The sequence below is a fragment of the Gopherus evgoodei genome, chromosome 7 (genome assembly GCF_007399415.2).
Source record: "Gopherus evgoodei ecotype Sinaloan lineage chromosome 7, rGopEvg1_v1.p, whole genome shotgun sequence".
NCBI lineage: Eukaryota > Metazoa > Chordata > Testudines > Testudinidae > Gopherus > Gopherus evgoodei.
In genome coordinates this window covers 1-22745 of record NC_044328.1, presented here as the reverse complement: position 1 = coordinate 22745, position 22745 = coordinate 1, and the positions used below count along the sequence as shown (strand labels likewise).

The 22745-nt window shown below is 44.0% G+C and overlaps 1 protein-coding gene across 4 annotated transcripts in view; it reads left to right on the top strand.

The window, feature by feature from the left end:
* The window catches only part of ALDH18A1 (aldehyde dehydrogenase 18 family member A1), a 66776-nt gene extending 47015 nt beyond the window's left edge, over positions 1 to 19761 (top strand). For 3 of the 4 annotated variants that reach the window (XM_030570255.1, XM_030570256.1, XM_030570257.1), the window contains exons 4-10: positions 250 to 399; positions 506 to 610; positions 3753 to 3911; positions 4421 to 4511; positions 16185 to 16341; positions 17955 to 17959; positions 19751 to 19761. In XM_030570255.1, coding sequence (XP_030426115.1) covers positions 250 to 399; positions 506 to 610; positions 3753 to 3911; positions 4421 to 4511; positions 16185 to 16324 — 645 coding nt within the window. In that variant the 3' untranslated portion in view covers positions 16325 to 16341; positions 17955 to 17959; positions 19751 to 19761. The remainder of the gene's footprint in view (positions 1 to 249; positions 400 to 505; positions 611 to 3752; positions 3912 to 4420; positions 4512 to 16184; positions 16342 to 17954; positions 17960 to 19750) is intronic. The other variant, XM_030570260.1, reaches the window with a different exon arrangement.
* The last annotated feature ends 2984 nt before the right edge of the window (positions 19762 to 22745 follow it).

Below are 22745 nucleotides of genomic sequence, written 5' to 3'. Positions count from 1 at the left end.
ACATTAGAAAAATTACTACCATGGTGGGATCAAGTATAGGAAGGGCCATATAGGTTTTCTCCTCGGAGGAGGTCATCTTACATTGTTACTTGCTTACCATATATGTTCTTTGGATAAGCAGAAGACTTCAGTCTCCAGGAATTGATGAGGTACAAAATGCTCTTAAAATGTACAAAGAGGGAGAATGAAATCAGTAAGCTAGTAACTTGCCTGCTCTAGATCCTGATCTTTGATTCTCCACACCTGTAGGTGTCAATGCTGCAGAATCAGGGTCGGGAAATGATGATAGTCACCAGTGGTGCTGTGGCCTTTGGAAAACAGCGATTGCGCCATGAGATCCTGCTTTCTCAAAGTGTGAGGCAGGCCCTCCATTCAGGACAGAACCAGCTAAAGGACATGGTGAGTGGCTGAGGTCGTCATCTGCTCTTCTATTAAATGTTGGGCTGAGTCGGCTTGTATCCCTTCCTGTCAGTTGGCTGACAGCTATGTTCTCTAATCTTTTAAGGCTATTCCAGTTCTGGAGGCACGAGCCTGTGCAGCCGCTGGGCAGAGTGGACTGATGGCTCTCTATGAGGCCATGTTTACACAGTACAGCATTTGTGCAGCTCAGGTAAGGGACTGCGCTTTCCCTTGCCTGTGGATTGATACTTTAGTCTATCTTTTGGAACCAGTCTTATTGTTTCGAGAGGGACCTGTTCTGTTCTATTCACTGTCTTCCTAGATTTCCATTGTAATTCCATTTCTGAGCAGTTTAGAACTTGGTGTGACTATCTCATAAAGGAAATTGTTCTGGTGAATATCACTTAAATAAATTTTATGTTCTAGTTAGAGAAAAAACACACTTTTTGCTGGCATTGGACACTTTTAAACAATTGTTATCCCAGACCACCTGGTTGTTGGCCCTAGGATAGGCCAAAGAGATAGGGCTGATGATCAGGAGTGAAGGTCTGAGGACTCAATTGTCAAATAGGGTTGTCAATTAATTGCATTTAGCTCAAGCAATTAGTGCAAAACAGATTAATTAGATTTAAAAAAGTCACAATTCATCACCTTTTTAATCACACTGTTAATAATAGAATACCAGTTTAAATTTATAATAAATATATTGGATATTTTTCTACGTTTTCAAATATATTGGTTTCAATTACAACACAATAGAAAGTGTACAGTGCTCACTTTATTACTTTTTTAAATAAATATTTGCACCTTAAAAAGATTAACAAAAGAAATAGTATTTTTCAATTCACCTCATACAAGTACTGTAGTGCAATCTCTTTATCGTGAAAGTGAAACTTACAAATGTAGAATCATTATTAGGACTGTCAGTTAATCGCAGTTAATGCATGCAGTTAACTCAACAAAATAACACTTTTTTAAATAAGCATTAATCGCACACCTCTGGAGACGGGACTTGGCAGCAGCCAGGCAGGGAGGGAGGCACAGGCTGTGGCAATGAGCGGGAGGTGGCTGGGGACAGGAGACTCTGAAATATCCAGACCAGATGCTCAGCTTATCGAAATGCTTCGGAACTGGTCTCACGCCCCCATCCCCCATGATAACTGCTGCTCCCACTTCCTCTGCCCCTTCACCCCTGGAGCTGCCCTGCCCAAGCTGCTCCAGACTGGGAACCTGCCTCTTGTCTGCTGCGCAGAGTGGGGGTGAGAGAGGCTGATGTTGGGGTGTCTCCCTTCCCCCACCTGTGTACCCAGTCGCCGCTGAGCTGGAGTCAGGGAACAGGGGAGCCGGTCAGCTGGTACTGTCTCAGGAGCCATTGTTGCCAACAGCAGCTGCTGTTGGCTGAAAAAGCATTCAGGCTCCTGAATGCTCTGATTAAAGACACAGCGCTTCCGCGCGCGCACACACACACACATTCATTGTCCTCCAGCACACACACATGCGCGCACGCTCTCTCTCTCTCTCTCTCTCTCCCTCCCCTCCGCCCATCCCCCACACACATCAAACCAAAATATGAAATGGCGCCCGTGGTGAGTCAGGAGCCACCAGAGGACTGTGGGATGGCCAAGGGCTCTGGGAAGATGCAGCCTCCATGCAATAGCACAGAGCCCATCTTGAGCCGTACGCCAAGTGCCAGGCACCACAAGCTGCAGCAGAAGTAAGGATGGCAATACATCATATACCATGTCACCCTTACTTCGTATTGGCTGAACAAGAAGTAGGACTGAGTGGACTTGTAGGCACTAAAGTTTGACATTGTTTTATTTTTGTGTGCAGGGCAGGTATTTGTTTAAAAAAAAATCTACACAAAATCTAAAGAGATTGTACTATAGTACTTGTATGACATGAATTGAAAAATATGTATATTTTTTTACATTGCAAATATTTGTTAAAAAATAAATGAACACTGTATACTTGGCATTCTGTTGTAATTGAAATCAATATATTTGAAAATGTAGAAACTATCCAAAAATATTTAAATAAATGGTGGTATTTTATTATTTAACAGTGTGATTAAAACTGCAATTAGTTGCAACTATTTTTTAATGTTCCAATTAATCACAATTAATGTTTTTAATCATTTGATTGCCCTACTGCAAACAAAATTAGAACTATCAAGCTGAATATAAAGCTCATGAGAGAAATGTAAAAAGTGAGTCCTCAAATGTGGACTCTATTCATTAAAATCTCTTCTGTTCCATACTGTATACACTTAGCCATGAGCCTCTCTCTTTTTTTTTTTAACTCATGTTATAGCATTATTGTTTGAATTGCTGTACTCAGGTACTTGGAGAAGATCTTGCTATGAAGTGCAATTGTACTCTGCCTATATAAACATCAGTCTTGAGCCTTATGCCATAACTATCACCATGGTACCTGAGAACCTAATGTCACTTTCTCTCTCAATAGACCTGCTCCCTGTATGTGTTCCATCATACAATATCTACTGAATTCACTGGCTAAAATGTACTTATCTTTGTACTGTAGCATTAAAAAAGCTGTAGGAGAGTGAGCTGGATTCTAATCTAGCTTGAATATGAACACAGCTGTCCCATTGTATATTTATAAGGATTAAATTAAGATCATATTAAAATCATTGGGCTCCTAAATTAAAATTCAAAAAACTACTCCAATGTCTCACAGTGGGTTCAGTTGTAGTTAATTCTCAGAAACAATGCCAAAATAGAGATGAGGAAAAATTTCCTCCACAGGTCATCCCCTTCTTTACTCGGCTGCCTCCTCAAATATCTGAAAGAAACTATGTGTTTGCAGCATGTCCAGAAGGTCAGTGGAGCTAGGTTCTGGCAGACCAAAGAGGAAATGAATTTCAGAGCTGAAGGGACATCAGAGAATAAATAATCTGCCAGCTTTACCTTCCTGTTCAGAAGAAAGAAGCTCAAAATTAAGCCTCTCTGTTTATTGCATTTGTGGAGATATTGTATGGGGAGAAAGAGGGTGTCTCAAATAATCTGATCACAAATGGTGTTGGGGCTTTAAAAGTCATAACCAGAACCTGCATGTGAGTTTCTCAGATTGTTTCACAGAGATTTAGCCAGCCCATGTTCTGATTTCTTGTGAAAAGGACTATTGGGAGATAGCTGTGTATGTCTCATATTCTACAATAAAGAGTGGTCCAAAGAATTAAATTTCTCAACTATCCTCTGCACCCTTTAACTAACCCCTCTTGCTACCCTTGTGGTCTAGAGAGCCTTGACCGATCTGTTGTGGATGTCTCTTTACTTGCACACTTGGTGGCTGCAGATCAAATTCTTGTTCAGAGTCTTTCTCCTTTTCAGATTTTAGTCACCAATTTGGATTTCCATGATGAACAGAAGCGTCGGAATTTAAATGGGACATTGCATGAGCTGCTGCGGATGAACATCGTCCCTATTATTAACACCAATGATGCTGTTGTTCCACCTCCAGAACCAAACAGTGATCTTCAGGGGGTAAATGTGGGTAAAGTATTGCAGTGGGTGGATCCTGCTATTGCACCCGCTAGAGCATGAATGTATGACTCACTAACACTGTAATAATCTGGATATCCTGGAGTGACCAATAGGGAAAATGGAAAATGTAAGAACAGAAGAAGCACAGTGATGCTGGGAGCTGAAAGTCCATACAGTTTAGTGGAATGGTATGGACAGAGGAATTAGGGAATGGGTACTGACATGGCTTGCTTTTGACAAGATGCATTGATTTGGATGGGGAGTAGACATTAGCATGGCTTGCTTTTTGCAGAGCACAGACTGATTTGGATAGGATATTACTACTTCTTTACTGAATGCTAACATTGTGCTCAACTCCATACAAAGATTCCACCCCATAGAGCACACAGTTTAATATGGACAAGCAGTGCAGAGGGGCATGGTAGTACTGATATTTGTTGTTCAGTGTAGGGCACAGTCAGTGTTTGCTAGTTTCTCTCTCCTGCTGGTGTTGCCGACCTCTGTATGTATTTCAGGTTATTAGCGTTAAGGATAATGATAGTCTGGCAGCACGATTGGCTGTAGAAATGAAGACTGATCTCCTGATTGTTCTCTCAGATGTAGAAGGTATGTGACTTACTCCTTTGCTTGTGGTTAAATCAACAATTTCTGCCGTATGACACAGTGCTGGGCAAAGGGTTGCAGATTGAGCCCTTTATCATGCCTGCTCCTCATCAGGGGAACAAATTAGAGCAAGCTGGAGGTAGCCTGACCCTAACTGGGGAGGCCGAGACAGCTGCTACTTAATTATCCTGGGGCTGCATAAAAGCCTCAGGGGACGAAAGCCAGGGGAGAGCAGGAGAAAAGGGAAAAGGCAGAGAATGGAAGCAGGGAGGTAGCTCTTCCTTCCCTCCTGCCTGCGGACAGGGAAGGATTACTAGTACATGGTGAAACAGTGGTGGGAACAAGCCTGAGAATAAAGTGCACCAGTGGTTACAAATCCCAGGGTCTGAGTGACTTTTGTGAGCCTAGCAGAAGCAGAAGCCAAGGGGGCACTACCACACTCTGCTACATACCCCCATAAAACATAAAACCAGCGAGAAACATGTCTAAGACCAATTCATTTATTGCCCTTTTTCCTATAAGCTGAGAAGGGGTTACCTTAGGTCAGTTAGGAACACCTGAGTCCAATTTAAGCACTGCCTGAGATCTTTAAAAGCCCTTGCTCTGGTTAGAGAGGGGGAGGAGAGACAAGCCATTGCAGAGCTAGTGGCAGCGGGAAGACAGGCTTCTCCAGGGTAAGAGGCTGCCCTCCTCCTAGGGGAAACCCCCAAAGCTGAGTGCCTGTTTAGGGGAAAGACTGACACCCTGGGAACAAGAGCACCCAAGCAAAGGGGGCAGGGAAAGGTATCTCTTTTATTTTGTGTTTGTAAATTGGTTTCTTTTTTGTTTGCTGGAGGAACCCTCTTTGGGCCTGTCCTGAGGCCTACCTTGAAATTACTTGCGACGGGTTGCTCCATTTTCGGGGTGCCATCTTATGTGCTGGGGTACCACTGAGCCCGCCTGTTCCACCAGCCTGGGCTCCCTCTCCTGCTAAGCCAAGCCCTCAGGCCTCTTATAGCACAAACAGAGGTAGGGACACCCCCAACTGCAGAAAGACAGAAATGGAAGTCAGTACTGCATAGAAAGACTTTCAGGTAAGGAATTGCTTAGCATTCTGAAGAGTAAACCCAAAATTGTCTTGTCTTGTGCTTCACTGAGAACTGTAGAGCATGTAAGATAATTGAAATTCACCAGCTCCTTCACTGTGGAGAGAGAGATGCATATCTTTTTACAGCTTCCCCCACCCCCATTATGAATTACACAAACTGGGTTTAAAACAAACAAATTTATTAAGTACAAGAAGTAGATTTTAAATGATTATAAGGGATAGCCAACAGATCAAAGCAGATTAACTTAGTAAATAACCAGAAACTGCAAACTGATTTTAACACACTAGATAGGTTGGATATAAATTAGCAAATTCTCACTGTGAGTGATAAACAGGGTGGCAGACTTTTAAGTCACAAGTTGCCTTGGCTTTCCCAGGTTTTCATACAAAGGCCAAAGATTCTTCCAGCCTGGGACCATCACTTTCCACAGTTCAGTCCTTGACCCTCAGGTGTTTCCAGGTGTGTTGTTGCAGGGAGAGAGAGATTCTCCCCCCCCCCCCCCGCCATGATGTCATTGTCCCCCTTCTATATCATCTTCCCACTTGCTGGAAAGCTCTTTCACTGTGATCTGGGTCAAACAGTTCCCATAGTGTAATGCTATCTCTCTGAGGTTTCTGTTGTACACAGTCCCTGGGGTAATCCTTGTGCTTGTATGCATTTCCTTAATAAGCCATTAGCATTGTTTAGCCTTTTTACTGTTGTACCTGAAAGGCTGTTTGTGGGTGCTTTCAACCTCACAACATGTTTCAGTAACACATACATAGCAAACTTCATAATTTCATATACAATAATAACACATACAACGATAACACATACAATCCTATGAGATATTAATGTTTAACAGATCAAGACTTTTAGAATGATACCTAAAAGACATACTCTGTACAATACATATCCTAATTACATGACAGTGGTGAATATTGGGGTGTCAGAGTGTCACAGCACTGATAAGAGAACGCAGAGTGAGAAGACAAATACTTTCTAGAGTGGGGCTGATTTTAGCTCAGGCCCCGCCATCGCCAGAGGGGAAAGTGAAAAGTCCGGTGAGACAGAGGAGGTGCCTTGCCACATGTGGTGTCTGGAGTGGAATAGTTGCACAGTGGACCATCCCGGGAAAAGGTAAATCACCCCAAAAATGTACCACACAATGAGGGTGCTGGTGTAGGCTATGGGAGCGCAACAAGAGGCTACCAGGATCCAGATGGCCACGCAACAGGAGTCGATATGGCTACAGCAGAAAATAAATCAGCTGGTGATGAACCAGGCAACCCAGGATTGAGCCACCCTGCAGGAGGTTGTGAACCTGCTGAAGGCCCTGGCTACTCTGACACATGGCCATGATGGGACTCAATCTCTAAGGGCCAGAAGTTACCTACCAGACATGGCTATGGAAGATGATGTGGAGGCATATCTTCTCACCTTGGAAAAAATGACCCTTCAGAAGCCTTGGCCACAAGACCAGTGAGCCAGCATCCTTGCCCCTTTCCTGTGTAGGGAAGCCCAGAAGGCCTACTAGGACATGGCAGCGGAAGCTGCCACAGATTACACTCAACTGAAGGCTGAGCTCCTAGTGAGGTCTGGGATGATAACAGCTACAAGGGCCCAGAGGTTCCATGAGTGGAGGTACCAGAACAGCAAAGCACCAAGATCACAACTGTTTGACTTGATTCATCTAATTCGGAAATGGCTGCCCCAAGATCCACAGCATGGAGAAGATTCTAGAAGTCTTAGTGTTGGATGGGTTCATGAGAGGACTACCATCAGACCTAAGAGGATGGGTTAACCAGAATGACCCCTTCTGTTATGAAGATTTGTTCGCACTTGCAGAGAGGCATTTAACGGTCAGAAACTTTCTTAGACTACCAGGGAAGAGATGCAGTGGATAAAGAGGCCAGTCTCCATCCTGAAGGCCCAGACTCCTGAAGAGTCAGGCGGAACTAGGTTGGGGATCAAGGATGCTGAAGAGTGGCCTGAGGCTGCTAAGAGACTTGGGGAACTGGGGAGAGAGGGTCATGGAGTAAGACCCTATAGCCTAAAGAATAGGGGGATACCTCGAGCTCTGTATAGATGTTATGCTTGTGAGGAAACTAGGGCATGTAGCAGCCCAGTGTCCTAACATTGAGGAGCCTATTCAGTGCAGTCTGGGTGATTGTGAAGACCCCTGTGGCCTGATCAATCTCATGGGAGTCATGATGACCCCACATAGATATACAGAGCCAGTTAGGATGAATGGCATAGAGACCACAGCATTAGTAAACTCCAGAAGTGCCATCATGCTGGTCTCAGGTAAAACCTAGTAGGGCAGAACCAGCTGTCTATAGCCAAATGCACAGGAATAACCTGTGTACATGGGGCTGTCAGTTACTATCTGACCATCCCTGTACAAATTGATGTTCGGGGGAACACCACAAGGGTGAATGGTGGGAGTGGTCTCTAAGCTCCCATATGCGGTCCTCGTAGGATGAGACTTCCCAGGTTTGGAAACTTACTCCCAGTGGATGAGTCGGGAAGATAGTGACCCCAGGATTGATACTGTGGCTCCAGTAGCTAGTCCTCTCCTAGTTTTCTCTAAATTAGCCCAGGACTTATTCTCTGCACAGAGAAGCCCTGGAAAACTAGGCACTAAAGAAGGACGGACAAAAGATTGAGGACCAGGATTTGGGCCAGAACCAAAAGGCCAGCCAGCAGGCAGGAGGGCGACTCAGATAGTTGACGAACTGGAAGCTGGACCCAATTCTGCAGTGACCTATTTCTGTTTCACCCACAGGATTGGTCTCCTTGAATTTGAACATATTGGGCCCTCATTTAAGAATTTTGGGCAGGATCAAGCCAATGAGCCAGTGCACCACAATATTGGAAAAAAGGTAGTTGAGGTGAATGGACTCCCGGTGAAAGGGAAAGCCAAAGGCCCAGGGCCTAGAGTGGTCCGAATATAAGAGCAAGAAGTGGAGCAGCCCCTGGTACCTCGAAGGCACCAGAGGGCAGTGTTGTACCTAGCCCATAGTCATTTGTTCAGATGAAATCTCGGGGTAGATAAGACCCTTGATCAAATCCTACGGCGGTTCTTCTGGCTGAGTTTATATGGAGGTTCGATATTGCGCCTCCTGCCCAGAATGTCAATTACATGGCCCACAACTGCACTTAAGGGCCCCTTTAGTACCAATTATTGAAGTCCTGTTTGAGAGGATAGCAATGGATCTGATAGGCCCATTGGAGAAGTCAGCCAGGGGTCATCAGAGTGTGCTGCTTGTTCTGGATTATGACGCCTAATATCCAGAAGCCACCCCCCTAAGAACAACAATATCCAAGATGATAGCAAAGGAATTGATTCAAATTGTCTCTAAGGTATGGATACCCAAAGAAATCTTAACAGATCAAGGAACCCCTTTGCATCAAAATTGGTGAAGGACCTGTGTGCGATGCTCCAGATATGGGTCCCATGAAGCTCAGTCTACCATCCACAGACGGATGGTCTCATTGAATGCTTTAATAGGACACTGAAAAATATGATATGGAAAGTGGTGAGCTGGGACGGGATACCTTACTACCTTACCTTATGTTTGCAATAAGGGAAGTTTTTCCAGATTTCTACCACGTTTCCCCTTCAAGTTGCTATATGGTCATCATCCCCATGGCATACTGGACATTGCCAAGGAGGATTGGGAAGAACAGCCTAACCAGGTGAGAAACATAGAATCATAGAATATTAGGGTTGGAAAATACCTCAGAGGGTCATCTAGTCCAGTCCCCTGCTCAAAGCAGGACCAACACCAACTAAATCATCCCAGTCAGGGCTGTGTCAAGCCAGGCCTTAAAAATCTCTAAAGATGGAGATTCTACCACCTCCCTAGGTAACCCATTCCAGTGCTCCAGCATCCTCCTAGTGAAATAATGTTTCCTAATATCCAACCTAGACCTCCCCCACTGCAACTTGAGGCCATTGCTGCTTGTTTTGTCATCTGCCACCACTGAGAACAGCTGAGCTCCATCCTCTTTAGAACCCCACTCTGGTAGGTGAAGGCTGCTATCAAATCCCCCCCTCACTCTTCTCTTCTGCAGACTAAATAACCCCAGTTCCCTCAGCCTCTCCTCACAAGTCACATGCCCCAGCCCCCTAATCATTTTCATGCTCTCCACTGGACTCTTTCCAATTTGTCCACATCCCTTTTCTAGTGCGGGGACCAAAACTGAATGCAGTGCTCCAGTTGTGGCCTCACCAGTGCTGAACAGAGGGGAATAACCACTTCCCTCGATCTGCTGGCAATGCTTCTGCTAATACAGCCCAGTATGTCATTAGCCTTCCTGGCAACAAGGGCACACCACTGACTCATGTCCAGCTTCTCGTCCACTGTAATCCCCAGGTCCTTTTCTGCAGAACTGCTGCTTAGCCAGTCGGTCCCCAGCCTGTAGCAGTGCATGGGATTCTTCCTTCCTAAGTGCAGGACTTTGTGCTTGTCCTTGTTGAACCTCATCAGATTTCTTTTGGCCGAATGCTCCAATTTGTCTAGGTCACTCTGGACCTTATCCCTACCCTACAGCCTATCTACCTCTCCCCGCAGCTTAGTGTCATCTGCGAACTTGCTGAAGGTGCAATTCACCCCATCATCAGAATATTAATAAAGATGTTAATAAAAAATTTAATAAAAAAACATAAAAAGGAATCATAAAAAATGGAAACTAGGACAGATTACAAAGGGTGAATATAGGCAAACAACACAGGAATGCAGGGGCAAGATTAGAAAAGCAAAGGCACAAAATGAGTTCAAACTAGCTATGGGAATAAAGGGAAACAAGATTTTTTTATCAATACATTAGAAGCAAGAGGAAGACCAAGGACAGGGTAGGCCCACTGCTCAGTGAGGAGGGAGAAACAGTAACAGGAAACTTGGAAATGGCAGAGATGCTTAATGATGTCTTTGTTTCGGTCTTCATCGAGAAGTCTGAAGGAATGCCTGACATAGTGAATGCTAATGGGAAGGGGATAGGTTTAGAAGATAAAATAAAAAAAAACAAGTTAAAAATCACTTAGAAAAGTTAGGTGCCTGCAAGTCACCAGGGCCTGATGAAATGCATCCTAGAATACTCAAGGAGCTAATAAAGGAGGTATCTGAGCCTCTAGCTATTATCTTTGGAAAATCATGGGAGACGGGAGAGACTCCAGAAGACTGGAAAAGGGCAAATATAGTGCCCATCTATAAAAAAGGAAATAAAAACAACCCAGGAAACTACAGACCAGTTAATTTAACTTCTGTGCCAGGGAAGATAATGGAGCAAGTAATTAAGGAAATCATCTGCAAACACTTGGAAGGTGGTAAGGTTATAGGGAATAGCCTTCATGGATTTGTAAAGAACAAATCATGTCAAACCAATCTGATAGCTTTCTTTGATAAGATAATGAGCCTTGTGGATAAGGGAGAAGCAGTGGATGTGGTATACCTAGACTTTGGTAAGGCATTTGATATGGCATTTGGTAGATTTTAGTAAGGCATTCAATACGGTCTCGCATGATGATCTTTTAGATAAACTAGGCAAATACAATTTAGATGAGGCTACTATAAGGTGGGTGCATAACTGGCTGGATAACTGTACTCAGAGAGTAGTTATTAATGGTTCCCAATCCTGCTGGAAAGGTATAACAAGTTGGGTTCCACAAGAGTCTGTTTTGGGACCAGCTCTGTCCAATATCTTCATCAACGACTTAGATATTGGCATAGAAAGTTCGCTTATTAAGTTTGCAGATGATACCAAACTGGGAGGGATTGCAACTGCTTTGGATGACAGGGTTATAATTCAAAATGATCTGGACAAATTGGAGAAATGGTCTGAGGTAAACAGGATGAAGTTTAACAAAGGCAAATGCAGAGTGCTCCACTTAAGAAGGAAAAATCAGTTTCACACATACAAAATGGGAAGAGACTGTTTAGGAGGGAGTACGGCAGAAAGGGATCTAGGGGTTATAGTGGACCTCAAGCTAAATATGAGTCAACAGTGTGATGCTGTTGCAAAAAAAAGCAAACGTGATTCTGGGCTGCATTAACAGGTGTGTTGTGAGCAAGATATGAGAAGTCATTCTTCAGCTCTACTCTGCACTGGTTAGGTCTCAACTGGAGTATTGTGTCCAGTTCCGGGCACTACATTTCAAGAAAGATGTGGAGAAATTGGAGAGGGTCCAGAGAAGAGGAACAAGAATGATAAAAGATCTTGAGAACGTGACCTATGAAGGAAGGCTGAAAGAATTGGGTTTGTTTAGTTTGGAAAAGAGAAGACTGAGAGGGGACATGATAGCAGTTTTCAATATCTAAAAGGTGTCATAAGGAGGAGGGAGAAAACTTGTTCACCTTAGCCTCTAATGATAGAACAAGAAGCAATGGGCTTAAACTGCAGCAAGGGAGGTTTAGGTTGGACATTAGGAAAAAGTTCCTAACTGTCAGGGTGGTTAAACACTGGAATAAATTGCCTAGGGAGTTTGTGGAATGTCCATCTCTGGAGATATTTAAGAGTAGGTTAGATAAATGTGTATCAGGGATGGTCTAGATAGTATTTGGTCCTGCCATGAGGGCAGCTGGCTGGACTCGATGACCTCTTGAGGTCCCTTCCAGTCCTTGAATCTATGAATAGGAATCTACTGAACAAAACCAGTCCCAGGACCGACCCCTGGAGCACTCTGCTTGATACCAGCTGCCAACTAGGCATCAAGCTGTTGATCACTACCCGCTGAGCCCGGCAATGTAGCCAGCTTTCTATCCACCTTATAGTCCATTCATCCAATCCATGTTTCTTTGACTTGCTGGCAAGAATACTATGGGAAACCATATCAAATGCTTTGCTAAAGTCAATATATATCACAGCCACCGCATTCCCCATATTCACAGAGCAAGTTATCCCATCATAGAAGGCAATCAGGTTAGTCAGGCATGTCTTGCCCTTGGTGAATCCATGTTGACTGTTCCTGATCCCCTTCCTCTCCTCCAAGTGCTTCAAAATGTACTCCTTGAGGTCCTGCTCCATGATTTTGCCAGGGACTGAAGTGAGGCTGACCGGTCTGTAGTTCCCCGGGATCTCTTTCTTCCTCTTTTTAAAGATGGGCACTATATTTGCCTTTTTCCAATTGTCCGGGATCTCCCCCGATCACCATGAATTTTCAAAGATAATGGCCAATGGTTCTGCAATCACATCAGCCAACTTCCTCAGCACCCTTGGATGCATTAGATCTGGACCCATGGACATGTGCTTGTCCAGCTTTTCTAAACAGTCCTTAATCTGTTCTTCCACCACTGAGGGCTGCTCACCTCCTCCCCATACTGTGTTGCCCAGTGCAGCAGTCTGGGAGCTGACCTTGTCTGTGAAGACTGAGGCAAAAAAAGCATTGATTACTTTAGCTTTTTCCACATCTGTCACTAGGGTTGCCTCCCCCTTTCAGTAAGGGTCCCACACTTTCCCTGACCACCACCTTGTTGCTAATGTACCTATAGAAACCCTTCTTCTTACCCTTTGCATCCCTTGCTAGCTGGAACTCCAGTTGTGCCTTGGTCTTCCTGATTAAACCGCTGCATGCTCGAGCAATATTTTTATACTACTCCCTAGTCATCTGTCCACATGTCCACTTCTTGTAAGCTTCCTTTTTAAGTTTAAGCTCACCAAAGATTTCACTGTTAAGCCAAGCTAGTCGCCTGCCATATTTGCTATTTCTGCACATCGGGATGGTTTGTTCCTGCGTCCTTGTGCCTTCAATAAGGCTTCTTTAAAATACAACCAGCTCTCCTGGACTCTTTATTCTCTCCTCATATTAGCTTCCCAGGGTTCCTGCCCATCAGTTCCTTAAGGGAGTCAAAGTCTGCTTTTCTGAAGACCAGAGTCTGTATTTTGCTACTCTCCTTCCTTTTGTGAGGATCCTGAACTCCACCATCTCATGGTCACGGCTGCCTAGGTTGCCACCCACTTCTACTTCCCATACCAATTGTTCCCTGTTCGTAAGTAGCAGGTCAAGAGGAGCACGGCCCCTAGTTGGTTCCTCCAGCACATCATTGATCATGTGATGCAGATACTGGTCCAAATAGCCCGAGTCACCCCCAACATGTGGGAACACCTGGAAAGAGCAAAAAAGGCCCGACAGATCTATTATAATCCAGCAAAGGTTTGGAAATCCTGGACAGCAGATCAGATAATGGTGCTAGTACCCACAGTTGAAAGCAAACTCCTGGCCAGATGGCAGGGGCCATATGAAGTAATAGAAGCCATCAGGGAGGTTGATTAGAGATTTAACAGCCCAATTGACAGAAGCAGGAGCAGATCTACCACGTCAACATACTGAAACCCTGGCAAGACAGAGAAGCTTATGTGGTCGCCTTAAAGACTCCACCTCAAGAAAATAAACGTCAGAAACAGGTGAGAATATCCATGGAATTGACCCCTGGACAATGGGCGGAAGTCATCAAAATGATTGAATGAACTAGATCCATTGTTTACCTTTCTATAGTCTTACAGAGCCTTTTAAAACTCAGTTAACCCTTATGCTTCCTATAGCCATCACCCACTCAAACAATTGGAAGTTCCAGCAATATGAATAAAGTAATACAGATAACTCCTTCATTCTTCACAGGGGACATTTTATTTTTGTTATGGCAGTCATTGCTACAGTACAGAACACCTATTAAACACTAAGGCTAGTCTTCATGGCACCTCTGAAGTAGGGAAGTATCACTATCCTCACTTTACAGGTGGGAAACTGAGGCACAGAAAAATTTAGTTACTTGCCAAGGTCACATAGGGAATCTATGACAGCTGGGAATTTGAACTCAGATCTCCTGAGTTCCAGTCCACTCTTGTGGTTAAGGCACTGCCTTTCCATTTGCTAGGAGTTGAGGGAACTATAAATTAATGTCAGCAGCAGATCTAGCGTACAGCCCCACATGTTGTCTGGAAATTTAACATAAACAATAACATATTCTAAGATACTGAAACAACTATGTGGAGGTGAAAAACTAGATGCTGTGGAAAAGAAGAGGAATTTTAAAAGATCTTCAGTCCTTTCCAGGGAGCTACCTTAAGAACCCCAGTTTCATTTATGGATCTCTCTCTCTCTGTATCCCATTGAACCTTTGTCTGATTGTTGTTTATATAAAAAAACACACAGACCACCCCAGATAGAACAATTCATTGGCACATGTTACAGAAAGGAGAAGTGAATTACCACTTCTAGACTTCTTTCCTTTTTGAGAGCTGTAGCACTTATCATGCCATATACAAATAGTTTAATGCCTTTTACCATAATTACAAGGAAAAAGCTAAAATCCTTATCAGGGAACTATACACATACGGTTTTTATATAGAATATAGTTACATGTACATGTTGAATGGTGATCAGTGAATACAGCGGAGGTGCAATATTTAGTTCTATGCTCATGAGAACAGAAGTAAAGGGAAAAGGTGGGGATGCTACAATTGCTATCGGTCAACTAAAATTTAAAAATAACTTATTTTGCCTCTTTTGCTGCATGTCATTGTATTCTACCCTAGCTCCTGTCTTTCACTGCATGGTGTTCAGCCTGTAAAGCGAGGGATGCATTCTGCTGTTGATGTAAACTTACATCAGTGTAATTCCATTGACCAGTGAATTTACTAAATTTAAATGATTTGTAGTTACAAACTAGATTAAGGCAGGAAGCTGCTACATACCATTTTCTGATTCAATACACACTGTCCAAACTGAGCACTGAATGAGGAAGGGCTTGTTGCAAAAAGCATATGATTGTGTAATTAGAGCGTGTGTGTGTGTGTGTGTGTGTTTGTGTACGCATGCACACACAAGGAAATAGAGTTAGGTTGTCTGCGCAAACCTTAAACGCACCAAAGTTTACTTTATAACCTTAATGTTCTTCTAATACTGAGATTTCTATCTGGAATTTCTGATGGGATAGTGGTCGAGGATGTTTAAGGGGGCGTGGGGAAATTAAAGGGTAACAGCCTGAAATGTAGACTGAATTCCAGATATTACATATTTAGACTCATGTCCTGCTATTATCAGTATTTAATATTTAATCCTATTTTATTCTTCTCTGACAAACTTAAGGCAGTTCAATCTCACTGAAATGTGGTGCCCAGAAATTTTACCTAAGACCAAAGAAAGAGGGGATTGAGCCCCTCCATGCCCATGCTGAGATGCCTTTGTGTATGCAATCCCAAATCACACTACTTTTTTTTGCAGAGATTGCATTGGAAACTCGGGTCTAAGTTTCTGTCAACTCTGACTGCATGACCACTCCTAACATCACAGCTTTCCAAGTGTCTTGGTACCACAGAATATCTGGGGGTATCATATTTTTGTTCCTGTATTAGTGGCCTTTTTTCAAGTTTAACTTTGTGATACTTCTAGGACCCATGTATATGTCACTCTTGAGAATAGCACCTGTTGTTACTTAAAGCCTACAGCCTTATAAGATGGGCTCACTGGGAAGCACACGAGTGCTCTGGAGAATGTTCGCCCAAGTCTATATAAAGAAGTTCAGTTTCCCAGCCTCTCTCGAATTCCTTTGCCCTGAATTTCAGATCCAAGGTTGTATAGAGCTAACTTAACAAATTTCCGTTTTAGGGCTCTTTGACAGTCCCCCAGGGTCAGATGATGCGAAGCTCATTGACATATTTTACCCTGGAGATCAGCAGTCTGTGACATTTGGAACCAAATCCCGGGTAGGGATGGGAGGAATGGAGGCCAAGGTAGGAGAAGCTTGAAGCCTGTGCTGCTTTGTTCTTCAGAGGGCAAAATCAATGTTCTGCAATAGTATGAGGTTCCCTTTACCTTTCTCCTGGGCTGTTTTAGACCCATTTGAATAAAAATGTATTTTACACTATTCTCTTGCATCACATATTGAATTTGACCAGTTACATCTGTCTCCTTCCTGTTTTGATACATGTTGCCTGCTCCTAAAGGAGGAGATTGGGAGTCTTAGTCCTCTATATACATATTTGTGTTCTATTACAGAAGGATTAAATACACCCCCCCCCTTGGTGGGGGTGGGAGACGACTCCTGAGCCTTCTGCCCACCTCCCCTCCTTGGGGATAAGTGGATTGCAGGATCCTTGGGGCAGGGACTTGTTTTTTTCTTCTGAGTGCCATACATACATGACACTCAAATATCCATTACTATGAATGCATGAGGGTGGTGGATTTCATGAGACGTCTAGACAAACTTTGAATGAATGCTGGAAAGGAGTCCATTGTTGTGGTTTATATTAGTGCCAATTACTTAGTTAGGTGTTGGGGAGATTTCCTAAAATCTGCAGTAAATGTTGATTATTAGGAAAGAGGCTTAAGTCCAATGCCTCTACAGTCCTGTTATCTAAAGTGGTTTTAGTTCCATATGAAGGGCTGGCTAGATAAGGTGAACTTCAGAGTCTCAATGTATGAATGAGAAGATAGTGTAAAGAGGAGGGTTTTAATTTTAATATAACACAAGCTTTGGGGAGAGAAGAGAGCTTATATAAAAATGAATTCCCTCAACCAAAATGAAGCTGTCTTCTTGCATAGAACTTAAACTGGGAGCTCACAGAAAACTGTCAGGTGCAGAGGAGCACTCATTGTGTACAAGGGCACCTATTGGGGATATCCCTATTTTAAAAGGCAAGTCTGAATTTCCTAGTAAAGGTTTGGACTTTAATTACATCTGAAATGATGAGATGAACTGAGATCAGAGGTATGTTCTGGAAAAGCTCCACAGTGCCAGACAAATGGGTTAAATAAAAGCAGAGCCTTGATCAAAACAATACTATACATGTCTGTATATTGAGAGAATCTTAAAAAGAAAAATAAGCAAACTAGACAGTCTAGAAAGTGGAAGAGGAACTTGACATAATAGGCATATCTGAAATATGGAATCCCCCAAGTCACGGTGGCACTGTAATACTGGCCTGTAAATTATGCAGGAAAGTAACAGAGGTGAGAAAGCAACCCTGTATCTGAAAGATTCCATAAAATCAGAGTTTGTTTCAATGAGGAGGACCGTACACCACAATCTGTAGTGATACAAATATAGTCACACCTCGCAATAACGTGCCCCGCTGTAACACGAAATCGCATATAACACGATCATGGGTTGGCTCCCCTTTAAAGCAGATACAACTTAGATAATGTTTTCACAGTACTGTACAGTGCCAGTAGTCCCCAACACCATTGCAGGGGAGAGAAGCTGCAGCCCGCGCCTGCCGGGGACAGAGAACTCCAGGGCACCGGTGCTCTCTGTCCCCGGCAGATGCAGGGCTGCGACTTCTTTCCGGCTTCAAGAGGAGCTGCAGCTCCCCACCTGCCGGGGAGAGAGATCTCTGGGGCTGCGGGTGCCGGTGCTCTCTGTCCCCGGAAGGTGCGGGGCCGTGGCTTCTCTTGAAGCTGGAAAGAAGCCGTGGCCCTGCACCTGCTGGGGACAAAGAGCACCGGCGCCTGCAGCCACAGAGTTCTCTGTCCCCGGCAGGCGGGGGGGGGGCACGGCTCCTCTCCCCTGCTGGGCACTAGGGGCACTAGGCAGTGCACATCGATGCAGCACTTTGGGGACCACTGACAGACTGACTGGTTTGAAACCCCACTATACTGCGACCTCGCCTTTAGCGCGATGGAAGTTTTTGGACCCCCAAACATCATGTTATAGCGGGGTTTCACTGTACCAAGTAATAATACAAATATACTGGTATGGTTATGCTACCTGCATTCTAACCAGGAAGGGAATGAGGAAGATCAGAGGCAATTAAATATAATAAAGCAGTAATAGATGACTCAGATGCCATATATGAATAGGTGAGATGTCGCAGTGAGATAAGGTTTCAGAGAAGCCATTTCTTGATACCTTAAATGATTGCTCTCTGGAGTACATGAGGAGAGGCTATTCTTGGCTTAGTGCTAAGCAGCATGCAGGAGCTGGTAAAAGAAGTAATTATAATTAACCCATAATGTAATATTGACCACTGTATAACAAAATTAGATGCTTAAGTGGGATCATAGAAAATCCAGCACTCTGACAGGAACTTTGGAAAGGAAACTTAAAACAAAAAAATTGAGGAAGCACATCCAAAGGGCCTTAAAATCAAAAGTGAGGAAATTAAAGTCTTCAGTCTTGGCACTGGAGCCCCCTGAGCAGAAAAGGAAGGAGGAGGGCAAGAAAAATGGAAACTTAGCCCTAGTGGGCCCAACAGCCTGAACTATAACAGGTGAACCATGGGATAGAAATCAGAGGGTCACAAAGCATTTTGAATAGCAATTACCAAAGGCATAGAAACAACAAGAAATTCTTTATATTGGAAGCAGGAGGCCCATGAGAGAATTGTTGGATCCACTGGAGTACAGAAATCTGTTAATATTTACTATTGTTTTGCCTAGAGCCCAACCAAGAACCAAGTGTGACAGGTTGGATCACAGAAACCCTCTTGGGAACTGCCAACTGATGTGCCAAGACTACTACTGCCCCTGCTTTCCCTGCCAGCCTGGGAATCCAGCACCCTGTCTTGTTGAGCCAGACACGCCAGTCTGCTCCAACTCAGACCCAGGGTCTGAACCACGTGCCCCAAAGCTGTAGACTTAACTGAAAGCAACTTACGGAAGTGTTCCTGTCTTTAACACTCAGATACCTAACTCTCAGTGGGGTCTAAACCCCAAATAAATCCGTTTTACCCTATATAAAGCCTTATACAGGGTAAATGTATAAATTGTTCGCCCTCTATAACACTGATAGAGAGAAATGCACAGCTATTTGCCCCCCCCCACCCCAAGTATTAATACATACTCTGGATTAAATAATAAATAAAAAGTGATTTTATTAATACAGGAAGTAGGATTTAAGTGTTTCAAAGTAGTAACAAACAGAACCAAGTGAATTACCAAGCAAAATAAAATAGAACACACAAGTCTATGTCTAAGAAAACTGAATACAAATAAAATCTCACCAGTTCCAGTAAGCTTCCTTTTACAGACTAATCTCCTCCTAGTCTGGGTCCAGCAATCACTCACACCCCCTGTAGTTATTGTCCTTTGTTCCAGTCTCTTTCAAGTATCCTTCGGGGTGGAGAGGCTATGTCTTTAGCCAGCTGAAGACAAAATGGAGGGGTCTCCCATGGGTTTAAGTAGATTTTCTCTTGTGGGTGGAGACCCCCTCCTCTCTCCTATGAAAAGTCCAGCTCCAAGATGGAGTTTTGGAGTCACATGGGCAAGTCACATGTCCATGCACGACTGAGTTTCTTACCAGCCAAGCCACATTTGTGGGAAAGCTCCGATGTGAATTGGCGTCTTCGAATTCATCGTTGGCTTAAGTGGTTCTTGACTGGGCACTTAATTTGCACACCCCTTTCTCAAGAAGCTGACCAAATGCTTTACTAAGGCTATCAAGCAAGTATATAGCCAGTATTCCTAACTTCAAGTAAAAAAAAAAAAGATAAAAGCATACAAATAGGGGGAATGTATTCAGTAGATCATATCCTTTACATAGATATGTTACATGGCATATGTATGTCATAGTATAATTCCCAAATCTGAACCTTAGCGTCCAAAATATGGGTACTAGCATGAATTCCCCTAAGCTTAATTACCAGCTTAGATCCTGTAGTGCTGCCACCAATCAGGACTTAGAGTAGAGCGCCTGATAGACTCTGGTCTCCCCCAAAACCTTCCCTGGGGACCCCAAGACCCAAATTCCTTGAGTCTCACAACAAAGGGGAATAAACCATTTCCCTTCCCCCTCCTTTCTTCCTCCCAGCTCTTTCCCACCCTGGGTACACTAGGAGATCACCATGATTCAACTCCTTGAATCACCACACAGAGAGGAATGATACCTTCCCCCAGAGGCAATCCAGATTCAAGTTCCGTGAATCTAAAACAAAGGGATTCCCCCTTCTCCCCTCCCTCCCTGTTAAGTACAGACTCAATTCCCTTGAGCCTCAACAAGGAGAAAAAATCAGACAGGTCTTAAAAGCAAAACTTTTAATAAAAAGAAAGAAAAAAGTAAAAGGTCTATCTCTGCAATTTAGATGGTAAAAAGTTACAGGGTCTGTCAGCTTATAGAAACTAAAAAGATGCCTCCCCCCAGCAAATACAATTTAAAATACTTCCAGCAAACTACACAATTGCAAATAAAGGAAAAGAAATAAAAAGACTATACCGCCTTTCTACCTTTTTACTCACAAAATGGGAATAGAAGATTAGAGAGCCTGTAGGTACGTGTGGTCACTCTCAGAGTCCAGAGAGAACAAAGGAAAACCCAAAAACACACACAAAGGCTTCCCTCCACCGAGATTTGAAAGTATCTTGTCTCCTGATTGGTCCTCTGGTCAGGTGTTGGAGGTCACTGTTTGTTAACCCTTTACAGGTGAAAGAGACATTAATCCTTAGCTATCTGTTTATGACACGCCCCCCAAATTGCAGACAGTGGGGAACCTCACTGGCGGTGATTTCTTCCTAGAACTTTAGAATAAACAGATTAATACAACACATGCACCTTTACATATACTACTAAGTATGTAAACTACAAGACTTTCTACATTTCAAGGACAAATTTCAACCAGTGGATTCTGGGAAACTTTCACGAGAGAGTGCATCAGCTACTTTGTTAGAAGCTCCTGAAATGTGTTGAATTTCAAAATCAAAATCTTGGAGAGCTAAACTCAATCGAAGCAGTCTTTTGTTGTTCCCCTTGGCAGTATGAAGCCACTTTAGCGCAGCATGGTCGTTTGTAGCTGGAACTGCCGTCCCCAAACGTATGGGCATAGCTTTTCCAGGGCGTATACAATGGCGTAGCATTCCTTTTCACTGACTGACCAGTGACTTTCCCTCTCAGACAGTTTCTTGCTGAGAAACACGACAGGATGGAAGTTGTGATCCGGTCCTTCCTGCATGAGAACTGCTCCTATACCACACTCAGATGCATCTGTGGTTACTAGGAATGGTTTGTCAAAGTCTGGGGCCCTTAGCACAGGGTCCAACATAAGCGTCGCCTTAAGCTAGGTAAAGGCCTTCTGACACTCATTAGTCCACTTGACTGCATGTGGCTGGGTCTTTTTGGTCAGGTCGGTCAGTGGGGCAGCGATTTGGCTGTAGTGTGGTACAAATCACCTGTAATACCCGGCCAAGCCTAAGAAGGATTGGACCTGTTTCTTGGACTTTGGGACAGGCCACTTTTGGATAGCATCCACCTTGGTCTGTAGGGGGTTTATGGTTCCTCGACTCATCTGGTGTTCCAGGTAAGTCACTCTGTTTTGGCCTATTTGACACTTTCTGGCCTTAACAGTTAGTCCTGCCTGCCTGGTGCATTCAAAGACTTTTTCCAGGTGTTCTAGGTGTCCGGGCCATGAATCTGAAAAAATGGCCACATCATCGAGGTAGGCAACTGCATATTCTCCCAATCCTGCTAGTAGACCATCTACCAGCCTCTGGAAGGTGGCGGGTGCATTTCGAAGGCCGAAAGGAAGGACATTAAATTCATACACCCCCGCATGGGTGATGAATGCTGACCTCTCCTTGGCAGGTTCATCTAGCGGTACTTGCCAGTACCCCTAGGTTAAGTCTATTGTAGATATGAATTGGGCACGTCCCAACTTTTCCAATAGCTCATCGGTGCGTGGCATTGGATAGTTGTCCGGACGAGTTACCACATTTAGCTTACGGTAGTCCACGCAAAAGCGTATTTCCCCATCTGGTTTGGGTACCAGAACCACTGGAGAGGCCCATGCACTGGTAGAGGGGTGGATTATACCCATTTGTAATATGTTCTGGATGTCCCGTTCTATAGCAGCTTGGGCATGAGGAGACACCCAGTAGGGTGGGGTTCTAATTGGGTGAGCATTACCTGTGTCAATGGAGTGGTATGCCCGTTCAGTCTGTCCTGGGGTGGCTGAGAACAATGGGGCTAAGCTAGTGCACAGCTCCTTGATTTGTTGCCGCTGCAGACGTTCCAGGGTTGTGGAGAGGTTCACCTCTTCCACGCCACCATCACTTTTTCCTTCGTAGTAGACACCTTCAGGCCACTCAGCATCATCTCCTCCCTGGACTGTAAACTGACAAACTTGTAAGTCTCTGGAATAAAAGGGCTTGAGAGAATTAACATGTTACACTTTGGGCTTTATGAAGGAATTGGGAAATGCTATGAGGTAGTTAACAGCTCCCAGGCGCTCTTGGACCGGG